The sequence below is a fragment of the Zonotrichia leucophrys genome, chromosome 1 (assembly GCF_028769735.1).
Source record: "Zonotrichia leucophrys gambelii isolate GWCS_2022_RI chromosome 1, RI_Zleu_2.0, whole genome shotgun sequence".
Lineage (NCBI taxonomy): Eukaryota > Metazoa > Chordata > Aves > Passeriformes > Passerellidae > Zonotrichia > Zonotrichia leucophrys.
The window spans coordinates 100,294,812-100,319,014 of NC_088169.1; the positions used below are offsets into that span (position 1 = coordinate 100,294,812).

The 24,203-nt window shown below is 44.3% G+C and overlaps 1 protein-coding gene across 2 annotated transcripts; it reads right to left on the reverse strand.

Moving 5' to 3' along the window:
• Positions 1-363: 363 nt before the first annotated feature.
• TMEM45A (transmembrane protein 45A) lies at positions 364-23,972 on the reverse strand. Of its 2 annotated transcripts, XM_064703216.1 has the most exons (7): positions 23,837-23,972; positions 9,571-9,780; positions 7,441-7,653; positions 6,132-6,316; positions 3,821-3,966; positions 1,867-1,965; positions 364-1,370 (listed from the first exon to the last, which is right to left on the reverse strand). In XM_064703216.1, exons 2-6 carry the CDS (start codon positions 9,758-9,760, stop codon positions 1,872-1,874), a joined length of 828 nt encoding a protein of 275 aa, XP_064559286.1. In that variant the 5' UTR covers positions 9,761-9,780; positions 23,837-23,972; the 3' UTR covers positions 364-1,370; positions 1,867-1,871. The 2 variants fall into 2 exon arrangements, with proteins under 2 accessions (XP_064559286.1, XP_064559282.1); XM_064703212.1 differs by having other exon boundaries at positions 364-1,965.
• Between the last annotated feature and the right edge of the window lie 231 nt (positions 23,973-24,203).

The window sequence follows — 24,203 nt, forward strand, 5'->3', positions numbered from 1 at the left end:
TACCTATCTTACAAAAATGTCCTGGACTTTGCTAAGGTTTGTGACAGGCTTTACTAAAGTTTGCCAAAATCTCCAAGAGCCCTCAGAGAAAGGCACTGGAAAAGGGCCAACAATTGCTAAGGAAAGCAATCTTTGGCTAGCAATGTGCAATTTCCTTCTTAACATTTGTAAATGTAAAAATGTATGTGAGCCAACTACTCTTGCTTTCCAAAGATTCATCTGGATAATCTGGCACCTGGTTACAGGTGTTACTTCACAATACTTGGCAAACACCCAAAATTATTTTAAAACTTAACAACCGAAGTCTTCTAAGAAGACCTACAAAAGCTCAGACAGTTTATTGTGCTTTTCATCCTGCTTAGGTTCTCTCTTTGGTTTAGACATACAGCACCTTAATATTTACACGGTATTAAATGCATTTATAAAGAAAAGCAGCAGTTTGCAGTTTGCATTGTTCCTGCCTGTGAGAAGCAAAGTAGTTTCTGACAATCTCTTTCAGAATAAACACCACCACTGATTCTAGAAAGGCACTGACAAAGCTGACAGACTAAAACACAGCATTAACAGCATGTGCAGCTTGTAAAGGTGCTCCTTGAAAAGGGGGAGATAAAAGGTAGAACTTAAAAGTGAAGTAAATATTTATGTTGTATTGAAGGTAAAGTAGTTTTAGAAAAAGCCTGTAAGGATTTTTTGGGATCCCTTTGAGGTACAAACTATTTTATTAGCTAGCTTTTTTAAGCAATCATTTTGCTGCCATTGGCATTGAACACTATGCTTTTCACTAAATCAGTTTGTATGGAGAAAATAAATGCAATTAAAAGTGGTGTTATTTTTTAATTCTCTCACTGGATTTAGTAGCTGGGTATGGAGCTACTAAAAGGCAACATCTGCCCTCCCACAGCTCAGTGTGCAGCAATGCAGGCTGCCTGGTGGCTGAAGAGTGATACAGGGAAAGGGATGCAAAACCATCTCATCCTGCCCACAGAGCAGAAATACCCACTCCTGACTCAGGTGGTGGCTCACATGTCTGCTGTGAATCCTGCAGAAAACCACCAAATTCCACCTGAGGAAAGGAAATAGCTTGGGGAAAGAAACTGGTTTTGCACTTAGGTGCTGCCTGACTGGACACCCCTCAGCCTTTCTGGAAAAGAAATTGTTCCAGGGAAGGCAGGGTCACTTCCACTGCCTTGAAAAGTCCAAGGAAAGCAAAGAGACGGGACTGGCTAGGCACAAGCACAAACAACCACACTGGGTTTTGATCACCATGCACATCTTTGGTCCTCCTGCCAGCTTTGGTGGTGTCTCTGCTCATTCTTCAGTGAACCACTCAATGGGTTCACAGTGAGAAGTTCTTCCTGTTTAACACAGAGCTACAAGTAGAGACACAGAACTGTTACACAGAACAGCTGCAAGACTGTGGTTTCTTTATCTTGTTCTACTGTTATCCAGGTCTGCACAGTTATTTATCCACAGGTACTTGCAGGGCAACCAACACACATATTCAGACACCCTGATTATGGAAACTTCATGTCCAGCAGTGGCTGAAAAACATTTTGCTTAGCTTTTAATAAGGCAAACATACAGACTTCCCTGTGTCACCTCATCCACATCAAGTCTGTCTAATACTAGTCTGATTTTCTGTGAAGCATGTGATAAGCAATGTACTAGTGCAACCACCATGAATCAATATCAAGCTTACCCTTCACAAAAAAAACCAAAACCAACAACTGTGTAGATGTAGACATCGTAGGGGATTGATATTTGCAAAGCAAGTCATAGTAAAGAATGAATAAGATGGCAAAAAAATGTAGAAATGAGGTATCAATTAGCCTAATGGTTGGAGTGGGTAAACTGGTCAAGACATACTCATGCTAAATTTCTTCTTCTGACTCATGATCTCGTTCAGATGTTTTCAGTAAACCCATTTCCATGGACTGGGACTGCTTAACCTTCAAACGGACTGCCCTGGAAACAACAACAAAGATGTCAATGGTAACTCAAAGGCTCATCTGACCATTTTCCACATGGTGAAATCCTGCTTAAATCTGGTATCTCATCAGTTCTTGTGATCTCTAGCTGGTCAGAGTGACCCCCGAGATGCATTAGAAAGTCTCTTTTCCCAGCCTGGCGCCCGAAGGAGTCAGAGCTCTTCAGTTCTCAGTCTCAAGGTTGTTTATTGTTTCTTATCTATAAAATTCTTTCTCCTGACCTGCCAAGGCCCATTCAGCAGGACAGACAGAGGCACTCTGCCTGCCCTCGGGGTGGTGTTACGTCTTTATACTAAAAACTACGTATACAATATTTACAATTACTTGCCAATACCTATCACCTATGTTAGACAGTGAGCTTCTACTCTAAACCAATCTAAAAGTGCCAGCATCACAGCAGAAGATGGAGGCCAAGAGGAATGAGGAGAAATGCTGGATATGCCCAGATTCCTCCATCTTGCCCCCTGAGCCCCCATTCTAAAAACCGCAAAAAATCTATTTTTCACCCTGTAATAAATTCACTATTATTCTACCTAAACTTTTGTGGCTTGTAATTCTTCATATAAGGTTGGTAATTGTTTTTTCAAAGGGCTAAATCAAAGGCACAGGGGTCCTGGGCTCTGTGCCAAGGTCTGTGAGGCCCCTGGGCAGGGGCTCGAGCCCTCCAGGGCAGCCAGAGGAATTTCCTGGGTTCCAACATTCAGTGAGTTAGGATGACTCATTCTGTGGTTAGGAAGTGCTGCCTTTACTGATCCATCCTGACTGTACAGCTTGCAAGCTCTTGTTCCTAAGGACATATCCCAGAGCACTTCAAACAAACCTCAGTGAACCCCCCAGAAAGTTCAGTGTTGTGCAGGAGCTGTGCACACTTGGGAAGGGACCATAAAGCTGTGAGAAAGAGCCTGGCCAAACCACCCTCAGAGGGGAACTCTGCCAGTGGGCCGTGTCCGACCTTCTCTGGGGCCTCACCTGATGCTGCAGCAGCCACTGATCCCAGCATCAGAAGGGACCAGAGATTGCTGCCCCTTCCTCAAGAGCTGCCCCTCTTTACACAGCAAAGCAGTTACCCAGCCTCCGGTGCTGGTGCCTTTCAGACTGAGACACAAAAGGAACTGGCACCTCAGTGCAAATCAAGACTGGAAGAGCTATGTATTTAACAGGATTAAATAGGGCTATTGGGATGGTAGGGATAAAGCAAGGGTGAGAAGCATGTTTAGGACACTGCAGGAAAAGGCTTGGTAAATCCTGAGGACAGAAGGTCATCGCACTCTGTGATCTGATGGCAGAGGCATTTTTACAGCCAAATTAACACTGCAGTTGGAATTTTGTCAGAATTAGCACTGGGCAGTGAGGAAAAGGGCAAACTTTAGACGTTAGGGAGTGAAAATGACCAGTGAAAAAGAAATCAGGTTTGATCACAGGAAATTTCTAGCAGGAATTCTGTGTAACAATCTTCCCAGTAAAATCATGAAGCCTGCTCTCTAAGCCACTTAAAATTAGCAGAGATGAGCAGTTGGGGTCTGCAGGTAAAAAAAATCTCCTACTTCTGACTTTATATGCACTTACAAATGTGGAAGACTATTGGTGCTCATTTTATGTGAGATGTATACGTGCTATGCTATCAGAGCTGCACTTATGGATGCATTTTTCCCTTTTTTACTGAAGCAATACCATGTGCTTTTTGTTGATTACTAATAACTATTTTTATTTTACCTTGCAAGACAATTACTTCATAGAAACCCTTTCATTTGTCAGGGAAACTTTTCTAAAATAAATCTCCTAGTAGACTAAATAGACAAGTCACCAAAGTTTTAGTGTTTCAAGTAACTTACCAGCTGACAATTGTGTAATTCACTGCAAGTATAAGAAAAGCAAAAGCATAATGCCAGCAATAGCACATGGTCAGGAACATCATGTTAGTGTGATCTGTCTGATTCCACTCTGGGCTTCCATTTGGGGGATAAAGCACAAAGCCAATCTGTAATAAAATAAAAGAGATTTGTACATTTCATTTGATGAGCATCCTGTGCCATATCGTGTTTTATGCTACCCATGACAAGGCAGACATTTAATTTTCTTATGGTGTTGCTTATTTCTGTGTTTCTTATTAGAAACAATTTTGTAGTCAGTCTTGTAGGTTTAAACAGCTCTGTGCAGAAATGCCTTTGAAGATAAAGTGACAGTCCCAGAGACCCAGTGCTCTTGCCCAGAAAATTAAGGAGCCTGCCCAACATCCCAGCCCTGCAACCATCACAATTATGCACTGTAAGGAGAAGGGCTGGTGCTCAGCCCTGTGTGCTCTGAACTGAAATCTCCTCATGGATCAGAAAAGCTGCCTGGCCATTTGCACTGCCTCCCTTCTTCCCAGCAGTGGAAGAAGAGAATGCATTACATTCCCTGTAAGGCTGGGAATGCATTACAGGGCTGGGAAGATGAATAATCAAAGAACAAATAAAGGGGAGCCACAATTCTATTTCTTCCAGGCCATCCAAGGGAAAGGTCAGAAATGGCATAAAAATGGAGCTTCCTCATGCAAGACTGTAAGTTCATGTGAAATACATAGCTGATTTTTTATTCAGAGCTGGGAAAGATCAGATTCATATTTGTGCATAAAATGGGAAAATGGTGAATCCTGTGGCTATGCAGGGTTTGCATGACAAACACCAACCCTCTGTACTGCTTAGTACTATTCAAAGTCCTCACTCAGCAGTTTAGCTGGGAATTTAGAAACTGGGAAGAGGAGAGGAAGAAGAGGGGAGTGAATTTTGCATTTCCATGCAGAGAATTCAATGAATGAGGGTGTTGATGATGCAGAAAGAAAGTCCCTTTACCTTTTACAAATTTCCTGTGCTGCAGCCAGTGTGTGGTTTTCAGTCACACAGATGGCTGAAGTCTGATGCAGGTGTGAAAAAAGCCACACTTAAATTTCTTCTATTTTTAGTACTTCGATTTTTACTTTGAAACAAAACCCACATTGTCTCTAGAACTAAAGAAATAATCTGTTCTAAAATTAGATTAGGCAGAAAAAAATGAATAAATTGTTGCATCTATTCCTCCTATGTAAAGCTTCTTAAATCACTGGCTGGAAGTTTGCAAACGAGAAAATAAAACAAGAAAATGAAACAGCAATTGCTGCAGCATCACATTCTTGAGTTCACTTATAGAAAAATACAGCCAGTTCTGAGGTCTGTCTCCATGCCAGAGAAAGCATTTAAATATTTGATTTGCTGCTGAGTGTCCAGTTCTCCTAAGAAACAGCAAACATTTTTATTCATCTTGTCTGGCCAGCATAGAAAAAAGGGAAGCCAGTCTAGACACGCTGGAAGGAAAAATCACTGGAGTGACCTCAATTCCCCACTATAAGATGAAACACACATCAGCACCAGTGCTCCTATTTCTGTTACAAATTCCTAGCAGCTCCTTAAATCTGTCTCTTGTTCTGACAGCAGAGAAAGAGTCACTGTCAAATATTTGTTGTTGGATAGACTCACGAGTAAGTGAGGGCATGGAAGCTGCATTTTGAAGAGTCCTTTCAGGAGCCACATCCCTGAAAAATCAAAGTTTTGGCTGTTCTTTTTTCTGCTCAGCTCCCAGAGCACTAGAAAAGCAGGAGGCTTTCCACCAGCCAGTCTCCTAATGAGAATCTGTAATTTAAATACCTTTTGGCATTGTCAATGAGGCCTTTGCCTCACCTGTCCTGGGTGTCTACTCATTGCTCCAGCAGCTGACAATAGAGACTCTCTTTGTAAAGAACAACATCTATTTCCATGCTCTAAAATCACTGCCACTTGGCTGGCAAAATTGGAATAGGATGTTACAGGGATCAGAGAGCTCTGTAACGTGGAGAACTCAAGGAAAACACTTAAGCTTCTTTATTGATTCAAATAAAAGGCACTTGAAGATAAAAGTACTTCTCATAGCCATTTTACAGAAGCTTCTTCTTCTTCTGTAAAATGGCTATGAGAAGTAGTTTTATCTCTTAAAAGGATTTTTTTTTCTGCATCTCTTTAAAGTAACTTATTTTTTGTAAGTCTTTTGAGGTCTGTGTTTAAAAGGCATATCCACAACCTGTGAAACATCTGCAAAGGGTTAAATGACTAATTTTGGTGAGGAAGAAATGACAAAGACAGAAATGTGACCCACCTGCCAGAACCAGCTGCCCTGTAATATGCAGAGGCTTGTACGGAGCATCTCTAGCACGATACTGCCACGGAAAAACACTTCCAAAAATATGCAGGCAGCAGCTCCAAAGATAGCAAACAGCAGTAACTGATGAACATGGACATCCAGCATGGCTCTCCCATGAAGATGGTAGCAGAAGAGAAAACCTGGAATAAATTGTGATCAGTTTAAGACCATTTCTTCCCTTGCAATTTCCCTCCATCTGCTTTTAGAAAACAGTGAAACATTTCTGGCATTTCTCTTTATGCCAGTATCACCTTCACTCACACTGGCTTTAGCTAACCAGTTGTGCACCTTGTCAGTACCTGCAGCAAACACATGCCTGAGCTGCTGAGCACTTACCCAAAACAGGCTTTTGCTGCTATTTCCATAACATTTCTGTAGCTGTCTAAGCAGGTGGGAAAGCTAGGATACACCTCTACAGCAGTGGGCAGTGTAAGGAGGGCCAAGACTGATCTTTTTGTGATCTTCTTGAAGTGTTTCAGGGAGTGAAACAGGCAGCTCCCAGAGGGTTATTCTGCAAGGCTGATTTGAAATTCCCACACTGTCCTGGATTGCCAAGCAAATTGTATTCTATTTGCCATCTGTGTGGCAGTTGTCTTCTGTTCATTGGGCAGTTTTCCTTATCTCTTCCACACCCACCCTCCCTCAGGAGGGGACATCTGCTGATAACAGGCCATTGAATGTCACTGCATGACTGATAAGAACTACAGCATCCCATTGTGAGATGCTCCACCCAGAGGGAGGAGCCAAGCATTCCTACCCAGATATAATCTGGAGGTTCTGGAATAACTGCACGGCTTCTCCACTGGATTCCCAAAGGAACAGCTGCTTCTTCCCCTGGATCTTCAGAGGAAGACTACACCCTTCTACAGGGTCACTGCTCCAACAGAATCACACCTGACACTCCAGGAGGACTGCAGCCACATTTCCAATTGGACTGCTACCAACGCCCTGACCAACAGGGTGTCAGGTTGTATTCTGACTCTGTCAGTGTTGTTTTAGTTTACTGCATTGTCTATTTTATCTTTTTATTTGCTTCCCTAATAAAGAAGAAAATAAAATGTTATTCCTGCTCCCATATTTTTGTCTGAGAGCCCCTTAATTTAAAATTTATAACAATTTGGAGGGAGGGGGTTTACATTTTCCATTTCAGGGGAGGCTCCTGCTTCCTTAGTAGACACCTGTCTTTTCAAACCACGACACAATGCAATGATCAATACCCATCCATGGGATTCATGCACATCCCTGCAGGGAGAGGTAAACTGACCTTCAATGAAGACTGCTATGGAAAGCATCATCCTGTCCATGGCTGCTGGCAGAGCGTTGGTGCCGTGAGCCACGATGTCCACCAGCCCTGAAATGCCATAGAAGAGGTACATGGTGGCATGCTGCCAGTTCATCAAGTGGTCCCAGTGCTTCTTCTCGTAGTTGTACAGCTTCAGATGAGGTCCATCAGGAACAAACTGCTCAGCCACCATCCCTGTGCATGAAACAAGATGAAAAATCATTTGTTCTGGTGCTTAAGGTATAAACTGCTGGCAAGTCTTTACCCAAACAACAGAGGCAGCAGTACATCCCCATGCAGCATAATGCCAGTAAGTTTGGGGTTTTAGCATCACATAACCTGGAGAGCGGAGGGCCAGGGGAAATCAGGCTTCAGCTCCACTCCTGGTGGAACTATTTGCATCTTGCAGTTTCCAGCAATGAAAATGAAAACAGCTTATTATGAGCTGCTTTTTCTTCTTTTAAACAATTGCTGTGGTAGTAGTATTCTGACCAAATTTTTCAGCTGCCTTTTCCAATGGTTCAAACATGAGCATAACACACGCTGAAGTCTCCCAAAGAAAGATTTACCATTTCAGTGCCCTGCCACATGCAGGATGACAGAGTTCAGACTCATTCAAAGGGGATTTTTCCTCTAAAGCCATAAAAGGAAACCCCTCCACCGTGCAGAGTTATTAGAAGTCCCATGGGAATGTACAGGGAGTGAGAATTTGAATCACTGCCCCACTCTCTCCCTTACCTTGGCCCCTTAGTGTTTTGCTAACTAACTGAGGTACTCCAGCAAGGGAAAACTGCTTTTAAATGCTTTATATGATCAATGAAGTTTGGGGAGGGTTTAAAAGTTGTTCTGCTTTTAAAACATAAAAGATGATTACATTGTTTATAAAGCACAGGCCAGCATCCTGCTGTAAAAACAGATACGCTGTAGAGCAAATGCAGTGTTGTTCCACCTTTATTTCCAGTTTTCCTAACATGGAAACAGCAGGTTTTACTCCTGATGCCTTTATGTCTGTCTTAGCCAAGCAGCTTTTCCATACTTTTGATTTGAATTGGAATTTCCACATGTTAAAATAAGAACTTGTGGTTTCAAAATGAAAATAAAATGAGTACATTAATGTTTTAGCTGCCAAACTACCTCTAGCCACAGACTGGGAGATTTGTAGGAAAGATGTCCACAATCATGCCTCAAAATGAATGCTGTTATTTAGATTTTTATCATTTTCTAATGATAAAACTGTAGACACAACTTCCCTTCAGTGCTGATATATCTTAACAGAGAGGAAGGAAAAGCAAGAACAAGATTTTGTCACAGCCTGCACCTTGATTAAAAATGAGGCAACTCTGGGCATCTAAAGAAGAGTAGATAAATAGAATCTAGAAGTGCAAAAATGCTTAAAATTTAGCTATTTTTCAACTTGAGCTGCAGGTGCTGAGCTCCTCAGATCCCCTGTTGTTTAGTTTACTTACCCTCTAAAGCCATATCACTACCACACAGCCTGCCAGGATGTAAACAAGAATTAAACACTTTCAGCCAGCTACACAGCTCCCAAAGCCATCTTAGTGGGTTTGCACCAGGCCTGGACACAACAGAAGGACAAACAGCTCCCCACACCCCATCACAACAGTCCTGCAGCAATAAGAGCTGGAGTTCAGTCTTTTTGTGTGAACATTTTCACTTTTGACTGAGATTAATCCAAAAAATCATCTGCATCATTTACATATTTTATCAATAAATCAGCAGAGGCTTCCAGCACCTGAGGTGGTTGAATTCAAAATAGAAAAGCAACACCTTCACTGTCTGGTGCTCCCAGCGTGCACATGGAGCCCCTTGCCTAAACATCTTGTCTCCCTCCCTGAACAGGGAGCAGTACATGAGCACTGAGATGTGGTCAGGAGCAGTCAAGTGGTCCAGAGTGGTCAGGAGACCTCACAGAAGCTCCAGAAGAGCACTATGGATGGAAACCACGCTATGGCCACAGCTGTGTAATAACAGCACTTCTCAGTGGTTAAAGGGCAAAAGAGCAGAACAAAAGGAGATTCATTTTGTCAGAGAACAAAATTTAAAGCAAAAAGTGTTGGAAGGTACAGGCTGCCCTTAGTCTACCTCACTTACCAATGAGGGCAAAGACAGCTTTGATGATGCCCTCCACAAACTCCAGGCGCTGGAATGCTGCCCTGGAACCAAGGTAGCAAACGTTCTTGTTCTTTCTGCAGGCGTACTTCAGTGGGTACTTCACTGACCACCACAAGCCAAAAAGAAGGAAAAAGCTTCCAGGGAGGGCATGCCCTTTGAAATTGCCCATGGTTTTCTGCTAGGCAATACCTGAGGGAGAAACAAACAGAGACTGGTTATGGAAATAGTGGGAGAATTCTGTGGGTTATCGTTCTAAAGTATCTCCTTGCATAGATCAAACAGGTGTCACTGAACTGAGTACTCACAGTTAATTTAAAAATAAATTTGGGTACTTCTCTTCCCAGCCAGCCTCCCCAGTTTCACAGCTTTGCAGAAGCAGCAGAGCAGCTGACCTGAAATGCAGAGCTGGCAGTCAGCAGGGTAGGAGAAGGAAAAGCCATGGCACACTGTGTCTTGCTGTAGAAGTTGTGGTAGCAAAAGAGAGAACCTATATACTCACTATGTACCCATCAAATGGGTAAATATTCACTAGTAAATTATTTATTTCAATCCTTGTTGTCTTGTTATGACTTACAAACATGAAGTAATTCTCATTATTTTATGGGTTAATTATGCACCCACCACTAGATATATATTATCAAGTACATCAAGTGCACTGTGTGACAAATTTCTTACTTGGTCAGCACTATGTAGTCATTTAAAAGCAGTGCCATTCATAATCCTAGTAATTCTGGTCATCATCCCAAAATTTGGGATAATTGCCTTTGAGCCAGTGGCTTCTTCATTAAAATGACAGTTCTAACATTAAATTGCAATTTTTCTTTAAGATATTGTAAATTGAGTTATTGTGCCTCAAGCCCCAAAGGCACACTGAGTCTCTGCACAGGCAACACTCAAGAATAACCACTTCAGAAGGATTGGCAGTCTGTACTTTCTGTTATTATTGTTGCTGACCTAAAAGTGCAATTGCCCCACTGCACTGGAGCTGTCTGGCTATGAATGGAACATGGAAGCTCTAGTATATTTTTCTTTTTCATTAGTATTTCCTATGGTCAGCTCTGCATAAGAAGTTTTAAACTGCAGCTTCTGGGCCATGGAGCACTTGCAGGGTTCATGTAAGGCTGTCTAGTCTGTGTGAGCCCTCTCCTATTTCTGGAGGCTAAACTCCACTGAAAGCTTTAGAGTTTTTTTTTTAAGAAGAGAAACTTTTCCACATGCACAGGCCCTGGAGTTCTCCTAAGACTATCCCAACTGCATGAGGAAAGTGGCCTCTATAGCCACAAAGGAGAAAAAAAGAAAATGTGACTGTTCATGCGTAGCATGAGTCTGGCCTGATTTAAACAGGATGCAATCCTGCAGCCCCTGCCTGTCCCCTCCTCTTCCAGAGCTGAACTCTCCCACTCTAAGGGCTGCTGAGTGGGAGAGCTGAGCTTTAAAAGCTTTCCCTGGATAATGAATAATGAATAAAGTCTTACCTAATTTCTAGGAAGCACTGGGGAAGCACAAGAGCAGAGAAATGTGATGCTGGTTGCCCAAGCAAGGACATCCCTGGGTGTGCCCCTGCAGGTGTTGCAGGGTCTGGTGTGTGCATGTGGAAGTTGGGAAGGAGAGCATGTGGAGATGGGAAGCATCCCCTGCCAGGCATGGGGCAGCAAAGGGAGCACAAGGGACATGTTTGTGAAATACAGAGCTGTGTTTCGTGTCAGGTACAAACAGGCAGCGTGTGTGTTTGTGATTGTGAGATGTGTGGAGACCAACAATGGGAGACCTGTGAATTCTAATAATAACTGAGGAAAGTAAAGCATGGAAAAAGGCTTTGAACGTATCTTTTGCTTGCAATTAACCCTGGTTGATTTAGGAGCATTGGAATTAAAGCATTAAGGATGTTGCTCTTTGCTTGTAGTTAAGACTTAAAGAGTTTTGCAATAATAACCTTTTGAAGTATAATTTTAGAATATTGCTTGTATCCTTGAAACTATAGCTTTGGAATATATATAAAGGAAACTTGCTTATCTCATGCCTTAACAAAACAGAGAAAAACAGCTTGAAAAAGGAAGATGAACATCACCTCAAGGATTTATAGTTTCAATGAAGGGAAGCTGGACATCACTGTTATGAGATTTATAGTCCTTGCAATTAAAAGGTGGACCCACATCTGGGGAGCTGGACTTCATCCACCAGATGGGGTTCCTCTTTTCTTCTTTTGGAAACCAGACCACCACCATCTGGGGATACTCCTTTTGGGATACATCCTGAGAAAAACTAAATCACAATAGTGTATAGAACTGTGACGTAAAAAATGGGAATATAAACTGCTGATGAGTAAAAACTGGAATAGAAACTGCTGAGAAAGCTTATGAGTACCCCTATAAATGCCTGTAAGCCTCAACTATCGGTGTGCAGTTGGAGGGAAAACTTCTCCCACTGTACCCAGCACTATATTGCTCATACTTTACCATATTAATTAATAAATTGATTGTTGCTTGAATATTGGCCGAGTCAAGCTTCTTATTCCTAACATGTTTATGGGCAAAATATAAAGGACTCCCACTTGGGGTTCCCGCTGTGTGGGGAAGGCCTCCAGCAGCTGAGGGTCCAGGAGCTGGGAGAGCCTTTCTCTGCCTTTTCTGCCTCCCCACCACCCTTAAAGCTCTGCTGAGTTGCTGCCTGTGTGTTTTATTGCAGGTGGGGAAAGCACTGCTCACCCTGCAGCACCCACAGCACAGTGGGGCTCTCACTGGTGGGGTTTGGAAAGCTCAGCCCCACAGGTGGGACCCAGACCCTGCTGTCTCAGCCAAGAGGTTCTTTCTTCATTTTGGGGCACCTTTAGTTCAAAGACTCTGACCTGCCTGCACATCCCTGCCAGTACTCACTGCACCACTGTTTGCCTCAATAAAGGGCAGCACTAACAGCTTTAGACAGTGCTCTAAACTTTGCTTTAACCTTTAAAATACTTATTTTGCTTTTCAAACCTTAATTTCTGAGGTTTTTTAAACCTGCTGGCCTGGAAGGTATTGCTGTCTCTTTAGTCACATTGGTCTTTTCCCTTCTTTGACTGAAAGGAAGAGGGGAGTGGCTTTTCCTCACCACATCTCACCTCACGGAGCACAGCTCATTGACAAGACTTTATTCATTATCATTATTATTCAGCACAGGTACAAAGCAGTTCAAAAGGAACAATTTGTCCTGTACTGCACATCAAAGCAAAACAATTGATTAGAAAGATAAATGAAACCTCTGAATAACCTTCCCTTAGGAGAGTACAGCTACAGTAGGAGTGAAATGAAGAATTGTGTTGAGATCATTTGTAGTAAAACTTCAAAAGCAATTCTTAAGCTGTAAATTCACACCTGGGTTACCAAGATTTTTAAACACTGGAGGTTTTTTCTGCACTAAATCTGGACAAACTATCAAGAAACTTTGTTTTGAACTATTTTTTGCCTTTCAAAACAAGCAAAAAGAAGAAAAGACTGATACAGCAGCTGATGTTCCACATCCAGTGTAAACAAAATAGAACCAGAAAAATTACTTTTTTGCTAAAAGAAGTACAATCACATATTATTAGCTTTAGAGGGTGTCAACTTCAGACTGAGTTCATCCAAAGGTGTTAGGGATTTTTTATAGGATTTCTCTAGAAAGACACAGATTAGTTCTGCTGGCCAGCTGTTGTGGCAAACCTTTGGTATGCTGCATCTCAACACAGTTGGTTTCAGAAAGGAGTTATACAACTTACCCTTTAAAGTTTTAGTGAACTTAAAAACATCATAACAGAGCTTGCCTTGAACTGATTAAACTTCCCAATTCATGAGTTTTCTCTTTTCAGGCCTGAGAGCTCCTTCTGGTCAGTCTAGAAGTCACCTGCCAACACCCACTGTTTTGATGAGACTGAGAAGTTTTGTCTGCAAATAAACTGGGGGATATTGCACAATTTGGGGGCTTTGTATGAAACTGGGAGTGTGGTGAGGCTGAGCCCAGACTCCTCAGTAGGAAAGTCACTGTGGGGCCAGGAGATGCATCTGGGAGGTGGGAGGCAGAGAGGAGAACAATGAGAGGTGAAAGAAGAGGAGAACAATATGTCAGGCTGCTGCCTTTCCATGAGGCACTTTGGCATTCCCCTGTGCAGCCTGGGACAAAACATCTGCCAGCTCTTCTGCACAGCTTGAGAGCCAGACAGTTTTGGTACAGCAGGTGCTATTTACTGGATAAAGGTGGCATCAGCATGTTATGACAATACTTGATAAATTTGAGGGCTTATTTTTACAGAGCCTTATCAGTCTTTATCTGCAATGCCAGACTGATGTTGCAGGATGTGCAAACCCAAGACCCTCTCTTTTACCCTCAGTGATTTCAGGGCCAAGTCTCTTGGCAGAGCCACAGCCATGTTCTCAGCAGCAAACATTCCTTGCTGCCCACAACTGTCACAGTGGTCATAAGGGTTGCAGGATGAAGAGAGAGATGAGAATGTTGACCTCATGTTCAGAAGGCTTGATTTATTATTTTATGATATATATTACATTATGACTATACTAAAAAGAATAGAAGAGAAAGTTCTCAGAAGGCTAGCTAAGCTAAGAATAGAAAAGAATGAATAACAAAGGTCTGTGTCTCAGCAGAGAGCGAGACCCAGCTCTGCCGTGAGTGGTCAGTAAATCCAAACATCCACCCGAGACCAATCATGGATCCACCTGTTGCATTCCACAGCAGCAGATAACCATTGTTTACATTTCGTTGCTGAGGCCACAGCTTCTCAGAAGGGAGAAAAATCCTAAAGAAAGGATTTTTATGAAAAGTTGTCAGTGTCACACAACCCTCCCTAGAGCTCATCATCTTAGATTGGATATCAGGAGAAATTTCTTCACTGAAAGAACTGTCAAGCCACTGCCCAGGGAAGTGGTGGGATCGTCATTCCTGGAGGTATTTAAATGGATTGGAGATGTGGCTCCTGGGGCGTTGTTTAGTGGAGGACTTGGCAGTGCTATGTTAATGGCTGGACTCAATAATCTGAAAGGTCTTTTCCTACCTAAACAATTCTGTGATTCTGTGGTCTGCCAGAGCTGTAAGCAGACTTGACCCACAGCCAGGGGCCATGAGGCCTGGCCCCAAAGCCACCCAGTCCCACAGGTGCCACACATATTCCTTTAGCTGGTGACCTGCTTCACAACATCAACTCTGTCCAAATCCTTCTCCTAACCCTGCCAGGCAAAGGCAGTGGTTCTGATGCCTACAAAAGGCACACAGACATGAAAAGGCACACAGTTGGCATCACACAATCACACAATCACTAGGTTGGAAGAGACCTTCATGATCATCGAGTCCAACCAAGCCCTAACACCTCAACTAAACCATGGCATCCAGTGCCACATCCAGTCTTTTTTAAACACATCCAGGGATGGTGACTCCACCACCTCCCTGGGGAAGCCATTCCAGACTTTTATCACTCTTTCTGTAAGAAACTTTTTCCTAATATCCAGCCTATTATCCAACCCTTGGCACAGTTTAAGACTGTGTCCTCTCATTCTGTCCATTGCTGCCGGGAGAGAGAGACCAGCCCCCACCTGGCTACAGCCACCCTTCAGGGAGTTGCAGAGAGTGATAAGGTCACCTCTGAGTCTCCTTTTCTGCAGGCTGAACACCCCCAGCTCCCTCAGTGGTTCCTCACAGGGTTTGTGTTCCCAGCCCCTCTCCAGCCTCGGTGCCTCCTCTGGACGCGCTCAAGCGTCTCCAGGTCCTTCCCAAACTGAGGGGCCAGAACTGGACACAGCACTCAAGGTGTGGCCTCACCAGTGCCAGTGCAGGGGCAGAATGACCTCCCTGCTCCTGCTGGCCACACTGCTCCTGACACAGGCCAGGAGCCTTTGGCCTTCTTGGCCCCCAGGGCACACTGCTGGCTCATGTTCATGTCAGCCAGTGCCCCCAGGGCCCTTTCTGCCTGGGCACTGTCCAGCCACCCCCTACAACATTGTAGAGAGTTATTGTGGCCAAAATGCAGGACTTGACAGTTTCTCAGGGGAACTGGAGAAAAAGGTAATTAGGCATAATTATGGCAACAAACTCAATTGTTAAGGTAGTTTATAAATTTTAAGTACCAGCCAATGTTTCTGCAGCCGATTGGAATAAAGAACAAGAATAATTTACAGAATAATTTACAAATACCTGTGAATGTGAGATGCTTTTTTTTTTAATGTGAGAACTCCAAGCATAGTTTTTCTTGCCATAACCACAGAAAGCACAGCATGATTAAGGTTTTTCCAGTAATTAGAAAGCTGCACGGTATTGCAAAAGTGTTTTACATCCCCACTTTGCCAAACCAATATAGGCTGTTCACAGCTGCCAACAAATTCCCCATGTAGCCATAAAGCTTTGTGTACCTGGGCTGCTCATCCCTCTGTTCAGCTGCATCTTACTCCTTGGGGTCAGAGGGGAACATGGGATTCCACTGAAAAAGGAGGCTTCCAAGTGAGCACCCAAGAAAAGGTGTGCATTTTTGTGGCTATTAAGAGCTGCCTTTTAAGCCTGAAAATTATCTCACACCATCAGAAGCATGAAAGGCGGGCAAGAAATAGACACAGATGGTTGATTTAAATATCCTCAGATGGTTTGGGGAGAGATGTTTTGTAACATTTACCAATTTGATTTCTGATCTCCACTTTTGTGGGGTCCAAGGCAAGACTTGCAAGTGCTGTGGCAAACCCCACACGCCACCTGGTTACTCAGAAGGCTTCTCCATTGCCTCTGAAAGAGCTAGGTTAGGTTCCCTTTGATCCCTTTTCCCTTTAAAGGACAGACAGAGGTTTAAGCAGGGCCAGGGACACGAGCAGTAGCTGAGCCAGAGCCTGCCCTGCAGCAGGCAGCTTCCCTTCCCTGCACATTCTCCTGCCACAGCACTATGCCCTGCAATTTCCTGTGTTTGTCAAGCCCTGGGGGATCCTACAGAGGACTGCAGACCAGAAATGTGGATTTCTTTTCCAGAAATGACACAAGTTATAAAGCCACAAACTCACTCTGCTGCAATGCTTCCATTTCTGCTGCACAAGCATATGATAACAAAGGTTAAAGCTCAAAGATTAAACATCACCATTTTTTCTTCCATATGCTAGATTAGAAATTATGTAGAGTTTATAATATTTGATGGGAAATGTTTATTTATCCATAACAGCTGTGGGAATGGATTGTGATGTTGGTGAGAATGATGTAGCCAGATAAGAGGAGGAAATAACAGTTGTAGGCATTTTCTAATCAGTGCACAAGTTGTGATCATACAGCTTTTGCTAAAAAATGGAAACCAGCAAAGCTGAAATGCATGTAAGACAAAGAAAATCACAGACAAATTTAATTCAGTACCAAAGTTTCCTACTTGCAGCTAAAGATCTATTCTTGAGGCAAGTGCCTTTTGTCCTGCAGCCCTTGTGCTGCAAACACCACAGCCAGCCAGGCTGATTGAAAAACTGTCTGCTCCAAGTACAATGTTCACTAAACCCACTCCTGGTTTCATGTCATGACTGAAAGCATTTCAGAGATTACAGCTCCATGTTTCCAGATGAGATCACTGCTCTGGTTTTAAGGAAATGCTCAGCTGGCACCTACAGCTGCTTTAGAATTAGATGGAACTGCGTACTGTGTGAATGAATGAAAGCAGGACAAAGACTGAAATGCTGGAAATGACAGGACAGCCTTGGTGGGTTTGGCTTAGGGGTGTGTGGGAGATATAGATTTTCAGGTAATGAAAATAAAAAGAAATGTCATAAACACACATCTCCAAAGTGTGTAAGAGAAGAATTCAAGCTTTGAGAGAATCTTCAGGCCTAGATGAAAATCAAAAATCCCAGAGGTAATGACCAGAAATCTATCTGCTGGCCCTAGAAAGAAGGGACTCTGGGACACAATCTCCCACAGTGATGAGTTTGTGCCCACAACTTGTACCTCTCTATTCTTTTTCAGTGCCTCACATCTGTCAGAGACTCTTCCTCCCCAGATGCTTGCCAGCCCTCTGAGTGCTCCTCACTATGTTTGTTATCTCTCATGACCCTGCACTTTCTGGCTCTCTTTCCCTGTTCCCTGCACATCTGCTGGCTGTTTCTGCTCCCAGAGATGAGCAGGCTATCTCCAGGGGTTACTTGGGGACAACAAGTACTACATTACAATCTCACCATTGGCTCCTGATATCTGAGCAGCTGCTCCTCTGGGGATATGAAATTTTTACTCCTCAGAACTGCCAAAATGAGCCTTTCTCTGAGCACCACAAGTTCAAAAAACTTATACACACCAAAAGTAAACCTGCTAAGTGCATGGGACACACGAGAGTAATTTTTTCCTGGGAAAGATTCATAGTTCCTGTGTTGGTCATAAACCCTGGTATTTCCTAGCACTGGCTGAAATGAAGGATGAAATGTCAGGGAACTGCTGCAGGTACAGCAGTGCTGCCTCTGCTGGGAGCAGGTTTGGCTCCAGCCATCACAGCCCCTTCCATGCCCCATTGGGGTGCCCCTCCATGGGTCCCCCAGGCAGGGCAGCAGTTCCCTGCCCCACAGAGGGTCACTGCAGGCTGAGGGGCTGCAGCTCCTCCCAGCCTGGCAGGTTTTGACTGTGTGTGGCAGAGAGAGTGCTGCCAGACAGGGCATGAGGAGGGACACGCTGTGACATCCTGCTGCTCTTCACTAACAGCTGAGAGCATCTCCCCTGTCCAGCCCACTCAGAGCTGGGCTCAGCTGGAGCTCTTAGTGCTTCCCTGTTTTCACCCGAGTTGTGCTGGCTAGTGGCATTCCTGTATGTGCTCACTCTCCTTTTGAAGTCAATTCCTTTGATCACAGAACCACAAAATCATGAAATTACAGAATGGGTACTGCTGGAAGGGACTTCTGCAGGTTGTCTAGTCCAACCCCCTGCTAAGCAGGTTTATCTAGAGCAGGTTGCCCAGGATATCTTGAATATCTCCAGTGGGGGAAAATCCACAACCTCTCTGGACAACCTGTTCCAGTGCTCGGCCACCTGCACAGGAAGGAAGTTTTTCATCATGTTCAGGTGGAATTTCCTGTGTTTCAGATTGTGCCCATTGTCCCTTGTCCTGTCACCAGGCACCACTGGCAAAATTCTATAACCATCCTCTTGACACCAGCCCTTAGGATACCTGTCTGCATGTATGTGGTTCCCTCTCAGCTGTCTCTTCTCCAGGCTGAACAGGCCCAGCTCCCTCAGGTGTTTCTCTCAAGAGAGATGCTCCAGTCTCCTAATCTTCTTTGTAGCCCTCTGTTGGACCCTCTTCCTTGTCTTCCTTGAACTCAGGAGCCCAGAACTGGACACAGCACCCCAGATGGGGCCTCACCAGGGCAGATTGGTGGGAGAGAATCACCCCTGTTCTTTAAAACAGCCCAAGTCACTTCAATGACCAACCTCTGCAGGACTCTAGCTGTTCCTGGAGTTCCATGGTCCAGCAGAGCTTACACTGCCACTGTTATGAGTTTAACAGCTGCCCATATTTTTAAAAGTTTGTAGAGTTCACAGGTTGGGCCAGTTGCTGCTGCCAGGGTGGAGTTCTAACTGTTTGCTATTGTAACCACCTGTGGTTTTCGTTAACTACCTGTCCTTGATGGTTAAGAATCCCCCTGCTGCTTCCTGAAGGATGGCACCAGACGGTGAAGGGAAAGGGACATCGAGTTAGCATGGAAATGACATTGGATCCAGCGTGCAATGGGAGAGACCCCTCACCAAACCTAGCCAAAAACCCTTAAAACAACGAGCCAACACAAAATTGATGAATCAAAGTGATGTCCAGATGTGAGGAACAGAATCTAGTATCCACCAAGACCCTTTTTACTCCTCACCCTAACCTAAAGATGTCAGCTAGGCAGAGGACATCAAATGTTGAACCAAAAACCCAGAGAATTTCCCAATGCTCCTGTTAAGACAGAACCCCCAGCTCTGCCCACAGACCAGTGGACACAGCCGCACTCTTCCTTCTTCTCCGAGTCACTCCTGGGAGCAGCAGCCGAGTGAGCATGGACCCATTGGTTCTCCCCACCCACGCTGATCACTGTTAATAAAGGCATTAAAAAGGAGAAAGGGCTCCTGCTCGTGTTTACTTCAGCCTCTAGGAAGATTGCTCCATGGCTTTGCCACAAAAGCCAGTTCTGTAGGGTGTAATCTCTGACTCCTCTCTGTCTTTCCAGTTGTGTTCACTTGCATGTTCTTTGCTTCCTAGGAGGGAAAAGGATTTCTAGGCTAGGAAAATGTCAAGAGAGCAAAAGTTTGGTGTATCAACTGATGATTTAGAGATCAGAGCCCTGCTCTGGAGAGGAAATGAAATAAAATATGGATTGGTTTCTGTTGGCATCCTTTTTATAGACCTCCTCCTACAGCATCTTGACAGTACAGTTGGGGTTTCAGTGGAATGGTCTCATAAAATAGCAAAGCTGACAGGACACTAGACTATGGAAGATATTTGTAATAAATACTAATGACCACTTGGGCTGTGAAAGATTCTGCATTTGACACTTACAAAACTCTTTACACACTCTTAGAAGTTACTGCAATTGTTATTTATGTCTCCAAACACTTCTTGAAGAAGACACAACCAAAAAAAGGGGGGAGTCTACTGAGAAAACTTAATGTTTGAGTGGTCTTCAATGAATTCTTTCTACCAGCAAAGAAGCGGTATCTGAAAGAGAGCTCTGTGGTTAGAGGAGGACAGGTCAGAGAAGCACAGAATGAATTAGCTTGGAGAGCCCCTCTCACACCACTGAGTTCAGCCTCTGATCACCACCCTGCCAGCTACACCACGGGGCACTGACTGGCACAGCCAGCCTGTCCTTCAACACCTCCAGGGACAGGGACTCCACCACCTCCCTGGGTGATCCAATCCAATGTCTAATCACCCTTTCTGTGAAGAAATTCTTCCTAATGTCCAACCGAAACCTCTCCAGGCACAGCTTAAGCCTATGCCCTTTCATCCTGTCCTTCCTTGCTTGGGAGAAGAGGCAGACCCACCCTGGCTACAGCCTCCTTCCAGGCAGCTGCAGAGGAGGTAGAGGAGGGGTGAAGGCATCCAGGTGTGGCGTACAGGGCTTGCTGACCTCCATGAGTTATAATTCCTTGGTTGCAAGGGTTTCTCACTTACAACAACTACTGGTGACAGTGCAGAAAAGGCATGAAAATTTCTCTTCATTTCGTACAGGACCAGATATTGGGGTGACTGAAGCCTTTGAATGAGAAACTGGATTACAAAGAAGATCCTGTTTTAAGGAACACCAAACACTAAAAAAATATGGGAAGCAGAATTGTCATCTATGCTGTGTGCATTAGTAAGATTTCATCTTGAGAACAGTCCCAAGTTGACAAAAATGGGAAGGGAGCTCATATCAACAAATGTGAGGTCATTATTAAGTCCTTGATGGTTTTAATAGGAAGGATTTGTTTTTCTTACTGAAAAACTACAAAGAGACTCAGCTTCCTAATGCACAGTTCATACCAGCTCATAATTGGGCAACAAGCAGATGACACTTGTAAGAGCTGAACTTCTCCTGTCCCCTGCAGGGAGAAGGCTGGAAACATAGAACACATGTCCAGAATATTGGCTCCTGGTGTGACACTGTGCTTCATTTGCTGTCTCATCCCATAGAGAGACAGCCACTTGTTCATGAATCTCTGCTTGCTGAAGTTATTCCATTAAGTGTTCATAACCTTCTGATAGAGTTATAGAATAGTTTGTGTTGGAAGGAACCTTTCCACCAGTCTGGGCAACCAGTGACAGTGTCTCACCATCCTCCTCACAAAAAATTTCGTTCTTATATCTAATCTAAGTAGACCCTCTTTTAGTTTAAAACCCCATTGTCCTATCAACAAGCCCTACTAAAAAGACTGTCCCCATCTTCAGCCACCCCATTTGTCTTTGCAGTACAGTTAGGTAGGTAGTGTGAGCCCTCATTGCAAACAAAGTGACTAAAAATAAATGTTTAAATTTCATGGATTTGAAGATTGTAACCAATTTTATGAGTGCTTGGGGCTTACAGCATTCTGCTGTAAGAATGAATATTGAATGAATGAATGAATATGACAAGAAAAAATATATTAAAATTTTCTTATCAGTAATTTCCACAAAGCTGTGCAACAGAGCAGGCGAGGTTTGCACCTAGAGCTTTGCCCTGACTAACCTGCCTTTGTACTTTGAAGTTTCCTCTGCAGTCTTGTCTGTCTGTCTCAGGCTACCTGATAATTCTGCTTCTCCAAGGGGAGCCAAATGCACTTCCTCTACCAGCTATAGCCTGGAGGGACACACTATCAACAGCAGGAAGCTGTGGGGATGACAACCAGAAAGAGAAGCACTAATGAATAAATGGGAGTGTTGGCAAGGCAGTCTGAAACACTGCTGCTAGCTGGGAGAAAGGGATAGCTGGCTTTGCCCAGCTAGAAGAGACAAAATGCTTGAGAGGTGTAGTTCCATTTTACAGGACCACCTCAAACTCATTACATTGGGATCAGTTTGTGCTAACACAACATTAGCAGAGACTGAAGAGTCCTCCATGATACAGCAGCAGCAGCAGCTTCAGTTCCTGTAACTCCTCCAACAGCACAATTAACAGAGGGAGCAGACCCAGCAAGATCCTCTTCCAAAACCACTGGCATTACAGATGCTACACAGTTTGCCTTAGAAATGTCTCAAGTGCAAGGTGATTTGGAGCAAGAGTTTTAGGAGTGTTGCTCAGATAACATTAAAGTGTTACAGCAGGCCCTGATTTAGGCATAGATTGATAAAAGGGACTTAAGTCTCCTTTTTACCTTCTGGAACCAAAAGCAGCACCAGGACCCAAGGTCTGGATAGAACTGCCCCTGCAGAGAGTCACTCTACTGAAAGAAAAGGTATTTCAAAACCAATGTCAAATTATTTGTATTTCCTGGGTTTAGGAGCTCATCTTGGAGGAGACAGTCAAAATTACTCCTGCTGCCAGCTGCAAGTGAGCATGAGTGTGTTTGGTCACGTGTAAGAAAAAGGAGCCAGTTGACAGGAGTTCCAGCACTGACAAGTCCTGGTTCATGCACCTCCTCAGGCTGGAACAAGGAGCCCATTTTTGCCCTGCTGCCCTGGCCATCTGCAGCACGGGCTCAAATGATCTTTACAGGCAGATTTGTGTGCAGGAAGAGAGTAAACAGCAGTTTGCCTAAACACAGGCATAATTATTCCAGCCACTCAAGGTTCTTTTGAGTTTTCTTCTCCAGCAGTTATTTCTACCCACAGTTTCCATAACTTTGGAGAGAAATCTGTTTGGTTTGCCCAGCTTCATTTGTAAAGAGAAAAATACAGAAAAAGCCACACAAGCAACCCTGAAAAGCAGCAAAAGACATCAGAGCAAACTTCTGAAAGGTAACTCCAGAGTCAATGATGAATTTGCATCTAAAATGGATATTGGAAACGTTCCTTTTACAAAGTACTTGCAGTGATTTGGAGTACAACTTGTGCCATAATTTAAAGAGTTCCACAGAAACAGCAATATAAGGTGATGCAAACAAAGTTACACATAGTGAAGAAATCACAAGTATACAAATGCATGGTAATAATCAAACACTTGGTTTAAAAACTAAAAAGAAGAAATACTTTGGTCTTAAGTACTTCAGTTCCTGAACTCTTCAGAAAGCCTTTTATCAAAAAGATAATATTTTTTTATACCATGTCAAGTATTAAGTGTTATTAGAGTAAAATATGATTTATTGATGGAAAAGTTAAAATAAAATGGAACATATCCAAGGATGGAAAGTGTTTTTCTGAGGGTTATTCCGTTTTGAAATAAAATAAAGAGGCTGAGATAATTTTAGGATTTCTCTCATAGAGTAGGAAGTACGTTTAAATTCTTTTAATTTTGCCTGGAAATTCAAGTTTGGATCTACTTCTCCACTTAATGCATCCAGGAGGGAGGGAGAGGGGGAAAAAAATCACGTAGCAAACTTAGAACTGAGCCGAACACTTAATCTCCCCTTTGTTAAACCATCCAGAACCTGGGCTGCAGCCCCCTGCCCATGGGGCAGAACGCCCCGGCCGCTGCAAGGGCCGCGCTCGCATTTCACCACCGGCAGCCCTGGTGAAGCCATTGCTGATTTACCGTCCCGTCCGCTCTGCTCACCTCACAAGTGCCCCCGAGGAGCGAGAGGAGGCAAACATGGAGTATTTGTCCTTTCCCCGGGCAAGATCCGACATCCCCCGCCCGCCCTGTCCCGTCCTGCCGTCACCCGGCCGGGATCGGGGCCGCCGGGCTGCCCTTACCTGCGCCGCGCCCTCCCTCGCAGCCCCTTCTCCGCCTTCCTTCTTTCCTGCCTTCCTGCCTTGCCCCTCCCGGGGGTCTCGCTGCCGGCCCGGGCAGTGCCGGGGCAGGACCCTCCGGCTGCGGGCCCGGGATGCGCCGCGGCCGCTCCAGATGTTGGCGCCGCCGCCGCTCCAGATGTTCCCCCGGCGGCCCCGCGGGGGGCGGGCGCTCTGCTCCCCGCCCGGCCGGGAAGGAGCCGGGGCAGAGCCAGAGGAAAGGGGAGAGGGGAAAGCGAGGGGAAAGCAAAGGGGAAAGCGAGGATTCCGCGGGAATCGGCGCTGCCCGCCCCCTCTCCTGCCCCGCTTTCCAGGAAAAGCGGCCGGGAGC